Source organism: Cynocephalus volans, chromosome 3 (genome assembly GCF_027409185.1).
Source record: "Cynocephalus volans isolate mCynVol1 chromosome 3, mCynVol1.pri, whole genome shotgun sequence".
NCBI classification, from domain to species: Eukaryota; Metazoa; Chordata; class Mammalia; order Dermoptera; family Cynocephalidae; genus Cynocephalus; species Cynocephalus volans.
In genome coordinates this window covers 108,844,044-108,850,204 of record NC_084462.1, presented here as the reverse complement: position 1 = coordinate 108,850,204, position 6,161 = coordinate 108,844,044, and the positions used below count along the sequence as shown (strand labels likewise).

Here is a 6,161-nt window from a genome sequence, read left to right as displayed (position 1 = left end):
TATATGAAAAGAGACAGGTAAAAGCCAGGCCATAGCAGGAAAGAGAAAAGGGAAGGTGGAGCAGCACAAGACCAAGAAGAGAAGAGAGGGAGCCATGGGATTCTCCTGGAGACCCTGAAGCAGAGCCCCAGGAAGAGGCAATGACAAAAGAGAAGGCTTCTCAAGCCTCACAAGAGGAAGTGGACCCAAAAAACACGCATTGGAGGTCAGAGAAAGCCATGCAAAAAAAGGAAAGTCAGCAAACGGAGCTGCAGCAAGCTCCTGAGCCCTGCAACCTAGGGCACAGGAAACAGGAGGCAGAGCCTCAGGCCCAGAGTGGGGGCAAAGTGCCAGGCTGAGCCTCCTGCAGCACAGAGCAGCTGGAAGAGAGAGATACTGGAGCCACCAGAGGAGTGTAGCTACCCATTCCTGGGCCTAAGGTACAGGTGCCTCAGCCATGCCAGGCAGCCGGAGACTGTGCCAGGTTGCTCAAGGGAGTGAGGGCTGGAAACACATTAGTGTTTGGGCTATTGCACAGATCCCATGCAAAAACCTAGCAAACAAGCATACTCAGGACCACGACACAGGCCGCCGTGTATGGCTTGTTCCTAGAACCTAGCTCTGCTTCCTAAACCCCTCAGAAAACACTCCATAGCCTGCACCCAAGAGAGTGCTCTGGGAGGTGGGGCTACAAAAGGAACTGACTGCCACTGAGGGTAGGTGGAGCCCAGCACAGGGGGTACCGCCAGGAAGGCGTGCCAACGGAGGAGCTCAGACCAGGCTGAGGGTCAGCACTGAAAGAGGGCTTTCTCTGTTCACCCTGACTTAGCACCTTATTCTGCACAGAACTTTCTGGAAGTCAGAGAGAGGAGGATAGTCAGAGTGAGGTGTTGCCTTCAGTAAGGATTTAAAACTCTCTGGGCTCAATAGGGAGTGAAGAGGCTTCCTCAGGAGCATCAGCTCCTGGGTATTTCCAGGATGGACCCTGTTTGGACCCTGACCAAAGACTGCCCTAACTGCTAAGCAGGCCTGGGGTGCCCTTACTCTAAGGCCTACATCCCTCCCTCTGGGGTGCTCTCTGACCCTCCCTGAGTCACCCGAGGGAGAGAGAGGGGAAAAAAGGGAAGAGGAGAGAGGCACTGACTGTAGAGGAAGGAAAAGGAAGCTGAGTAGAGGAGGGAGAAGAGAGGCCACCCAGGAGTGTGTGGCAGAGGAGGCCGGAGAGGGCAGATCTAGGGCAAGGGGAGGTCAAGGGAGGGCAGGCTGAGCATCCCAAGGGGTGCCCAAGAGCAGGGCAGCAGGGGCGGGGAGCCGAGGGGGCGGGCCGGCATGTCTCACGGGACCTACTATGAGTGTGAGCCCCGGGGCGGCCAGCAGCCACTTGAGTTCTCGGGGGGCCGAGGTGGGCCTGGGGAGCTGGGGGACATGTGTGACCATGAGGCCTCCATCGACCTTTCTGCCTACATCGAGTCTGGGGAGGAGCAGCTCCTCTCTGACCTCTTTGCTGTGAAGCCAGCGCCTGAAGCCCGAGGCCTTAAGGGCCCTGGAACCCCCACCTTCTCCCACTACCTGCCACCTGATCCGCGGTCCTTTGCCTACCCCCCACATACCTTCGGCCCAGACAGGAAGGCATTGGGACCTGGCATCTACAGCAGCCCAGGGAGCTATGACCCCAGGGCTGTGGCAGTGAAGGAGGAGCCTCGGGGGCCAGAGGGCAGCCGAGGTGCCAGCCGAGGCGGCTACAATCCCCTGCAGTACCAAGTGGCACACTGTGGGCAGACGGCCGTGCACCTGCCCCCAACCCTGGCGGCTCCAGGCCAGCCCCTGCGCGTGCTCAAGGTAAGAGGTCAGTTCTCCTCCCTGCCACCCAGGGCTGGAGAGAGGTCGGTGTGGTTGGGGGAACTTTGGGCTCCCGCTTACACTAAGGAGTCTGTGTTTGGTGTTGCTCTGTGAAACTGACCCACCCCAAAGTCGTCTGTGCTCACTACCGAGCCATGACCCCCTTTCCTTCTCTGTGAATTCCCTCCTACTCTGACCCCACCATTTCTTGAAGCCCCTGATCTCAGGCCCACACCAGCTTCTCCACTGCTCACCATGCCAGCTCCTCTTGTTTCTCCACCCCTGCTTCTAGAGGAGGAAATGCCTGCTGGTCATAAAACAGGAGGCTCAAGATAGACTGAGGGAGAGTGTTCTCAGGAAAGGGAATTTTGGTGTTGAGCAGAGGACCCTGTGCATCTGGATCACTTCTTTCTCAGAGGCAGGGAGACAGGAGCTGGCTCTCAATCCTGTATTCCTCTGATACTTCAAGCATGCCCTGGCTGCTGGGATTCCTGCCCTGCCTGCACTCTGCTTCCTAGCCAGCCCTCACCTCTGTCCTTCTGTGCCTTCTTCCCCTCCAGGCCCCTTTGGCAGCTGCTGCACCCCCCTGCAGCCCCCTTCTTAAGGTGCCCTCCCCAGCTGGCCCCTTGCACAAGGGCAAGAAGGCAGTGAACAAAGACAGCCTGGAGTACCGGCTGCGGCGGGAGCGCAATAATATCGCCGTGCGCAAGAGCCGGGACAAGGCCAAGAGGCGCATTCTGGAGACTCAGCAGAAGGTGCTGGAGTACATGGCTGAGAATGAGCGCCTTCGCAGCCGGGTGGAGCAGCTCACCCAGGAGCTGGACACCCTCCGCAACCTCTTCCGCCAGATCCCTGAGGCTGCCAACCTCATCAAGGGTGTGGGGGGCTGCAGCTGAGCCTGGCTGGTGGACTGTGGACACCAGGCCTCCTAGCCCAGCCTGACCTTGGGGACCTCACTCTGCTTGGGACCTAGAGCCCTTCACAGGCAGAGCCTGAGACATGGACCATGGACAGATGGCAACAGGGTAGCAAGGGAGGGCAGGACCCAGCATAATGATTCTATGGCTGAATAAAATTGCCTGTGACTTGGTGCTGGGCTGTTCACTGTGCCTGGGTCCATTCTCCTGTGTGGGGGGGTGGGGTGAGTGTGTGTGTGTGTGGGGGGGTGTCGTGGGGAACACTGAAGGCAGGGAATGCATGTGGCTGGGTCTGCATAACTCTTGTTTCTGTGCCCAAATGAATATGTGGGAATACAGACATGCTGCCCATAGCCCTCCCCCAACACACCAGGCCATGTGTCTGTCACCGTCCTCTTCTCTACCATTCCCCCGCTCTGTCCTTCTGTAAATTGAAGCCCTGCCCCCACCCCCAGGACCTGACAGATCTGTGGCTTGTAGGGAGATCCCAGCACCACACAGTCCCTTAGGCCCAAGCCTGCTGATCCCAGGCCTGCTCTCCCTTACCTTGAGGTATGGGCCTGGGATCTCCTGCCCCAGGTGACCAAGGGAAAATCCCTGGTGGCTCTGCAGCACTCGATCTCTTCTCCCCAGTTCCACAGCCTCAGTCTACCAGACCAATATCCCTCCCACCATTGCACCCACCCACTCCCATCTTTGTCCCTTATCCCCTGAGTCTCCGGTTCCCTAAAGCTCAAGAATCTGAGTGCCTAGGGGAGGAATCAGTTGGGAAAGGCATGGGACCTGATTTGTGTATCAGGACGGTGAGCAGGAGGAAGAGGACAATCTGTCTGTGCCAGTGAAATCCCACAGTCAAAATGTCTTCTTTCTCATAGAACTACAGCCTAAGAGGCAGAATGAAACAGTCATTAAGAGCCTCGGTTTGCATCTTGCTCTGCTACTTACTAGCTCTGTGACCTGGAGCTAGTTACTTCTCCTCTCTGTGCCTCAGTTTCCTCATCTGCAAAATGGGAGTAATACTAATACTTACCTCATAGTATTGTTACATTCATAGAAAAACAGGGCCTGGCACATGGTAAGCATGAACGTTTGTTATGATTCCACTTTGCTAGAACTCAAAGGACCTCAGAGATCTCATCTAAACTTCTCATTTTGCAGGTGAGGAAACCAAGGCCTCAGAGAGGGGAAGGGACTTACCCAGAGTCACGCAACTGTTTAGAGGTAGAACCAAAATTAGCTCCATAAAATCAAAGATCTCAAGACGTGCTGGAAGAGACCTCAAGAGATCATTTGGTGGGCTTTGCCCTCAGACAAGCAAGATATCGTGAGCCACATTGCACAGATAAAGCAGTTGAAGGCCAGAGGGGAAAGACATTCTCCTAAAGGTCACTCAGCCCCTTTGCTGTCTCAGGACACGGGCCCTGTCTCAGCACCCGGCCCCTGTCTCTCTACTCCATGCTGCACCCTCCCTTGAAGGACAGATGACACAGGTGGGGCACATGAATCACATTCAATAAGTAATCATGCATTGCCCAGCACTGTCATAGGCCCAGGGACAGAATTAGTGCTAAAGTCTCTCCCAGGCCACTGCTGGGAAAACCTGAGTTAGGCAGCAAGAAATAACTTTCTGAGAAGGAGAGAGACTGTTGTCTGGATCACCACAGTCCCCTCTGTCCCTCTCCCTCTCCATCCCTAGTGGTAGAGCTTCCCACATCTCAGGCACCACGTCTGCCTCACCCAGGACTGAGTTCCTTCCCTGCCTTTGCCTCTGTGTCTCTCAGGCACCATCTCTCCCACCTCTGTGCCCTGGGTCCCCGCCCCAGGTCTCCAGACACCAGTCTCTCTCCCTCTCAGAAAGTTATTTGGGTAAGACAGATCTGAACCTTTCTGGAGGGACTAAATTTGGAAGGAGGAGGTACCAGAGTCTGTGGGCGTCTGGGAGAATCCTTGCACCTTCCTTTCAGCCCAGGGGGATGGGTTGCACAAGGGGGATTTGTACAGAACACGGTGTGACTCAACCTCCGGATTTCCTCCTCTCAGCTCAAGACCACTGCCCCTTGACTTATTTTCAAGGTTCTGAGTGGTGGGACCTGGGTTGCATCAACCCCAAGCTTCTTTCTCACAGCTCTCAACTGTGTCTCCCCTGGCCCCCACCCACGCGTCAGTGCCTCAGGATGGTGCCTGTGAGGCTTTCTGAACAGAGAAGAGTCTGAGTCTGGAGAAGAGCCATATCTCCCTCTCCCCACTGCAATCCCAGCCCAGCACGCCCCGATCCTTTATGTCTGATTATATCCCAAGGAGATGCCCCATGGCCAGAGGACATGCTTCCTGAAGGGGCTTTCAATCTGGTCTCAACTGCTTGTGGCCAAAGCAGTTTAGTCAACAATATTTGCTGAGCATCTTTCCTGTGGACGAGACAAGTTCTCAGCTGAAGGAGTAGAAAGAAAAAGTCAGTCTTTCTTTACCCCTACAGATCCCTTCTCTGCCTTTTGTCACCCTACTCAGTCCCCAGGCGGCTGCCTCCCTACATCAAGAAGCTCCTAGTGGCCGTGGGGGTGAGACTGGCCACTCTCGCTGAGGGTGCTAATGGCCCCCACTTCACCACCCTGTTCCTTTCCTCGAATCCTTGATAAAGTGCCTTCCTTAAAGTGTCTTCATTACTCCACTTGAATATGCCCATTGGGAAAACCAAACACACACACAGGTAGGGAGGCTATTTTGGTTGGGGTGGTCAAGAAAGACCTCTCTGAGGAAACGGCATTTAAGTTGAAACCTAAAGCATTTCGAGAAGGAGGCAGATGTGCCATGGGGGAAGGGCGGGAAGAGGAAGAGCAAATGAGAAAGCCCCGCAGGGCGTCCAGGTGATGAAGAAAAGAAAGGAAGCCAGGGGCTGGTGGCCCAGAAAGGAGGGAGAGGGGATTAGCAAGAAAAACACCCCTGCCACCAGGAGGAGCTGCGCAGGCCCTGCGGAGGAGGAAGCCCCCAAGAAGCCGGGCAGAAGGGGCGCAGGCTTAACTCTCCCCGCCCCTGCCCTCCTCTCACCTTCGCAGCAGAGGCGCCCTGCTGGGAAAAGAGATGGCAGAAAGGAGCCAGGGAAGGGCAGTTAGCTGACCCCTGTCTGGGGAAAGGACCAGGACAGGTGACTCAGGGGCTTTGAAAACCAGCAAATCAAAGTCCAAACAGCACACACATGCCTTCCCATGCTTTAGGACCCACAGCTCGGGCCCACTTTTTCTTCATGAGCAGAACTGGGGATCAGGAGTAGAATCCCAAGCTGAGAGACAGGATCTCAGGTCACAGGGAAGCTGCCAAGGAGAAGGAAGGCTGTGAGAGGTACCGTGAAGAGGGAGGGAGCTGCCCAAGGTGAGTCTGCCAAGGTCAGTCGACAGCAGTGGTGGCAGCTTGTGAAAGCTGCCCCCCTGCACC

At 55.8% G+C, this 6,161-nt stretch overlaps 1 protein-coding gene across 1 annotated transcript; it reads left to right on the top strand.

The window, feature by feature from the left end:
• Nucleotides 1-1,308: 1,308 nt before the first annotated feature.
• Nucleotides 1,309-2,714, top strand: CEBPE (CCAAT enhancer binding protein epsilon). The gene is made up of 2 exons (XM_063092144.1): nucleotides 1,309-1,818; nucleotides 2,379-2,714. Exons 1-2 carry the CDS (start codon nucleotides 1,309-1,311, stop codon nucleotides 2,712-2,714), a joined length of 846 nt encoding a protein of 281 aa, XP_062948214.1.
• Nucleotides 2,715-6,161: the final 3,447 nt, after the last annotated feature.

Coding starts and splice junctions, on each gene's coding strand:
- CEBPE (XM_063092144.1), top strand. CDS start 1,309: ATGTCTCACGGGACCTACTATGAGTGTGAGCCCCGGGGCGGCCAGCAG. Junction 1,819..2,378: donor AGCCCCTGCGCGTGCTCAAG/GTAAGAGGTCAG, acceptor CTTCCCCTCCAG/GCCCCTTTGGCAGCTGCTGC.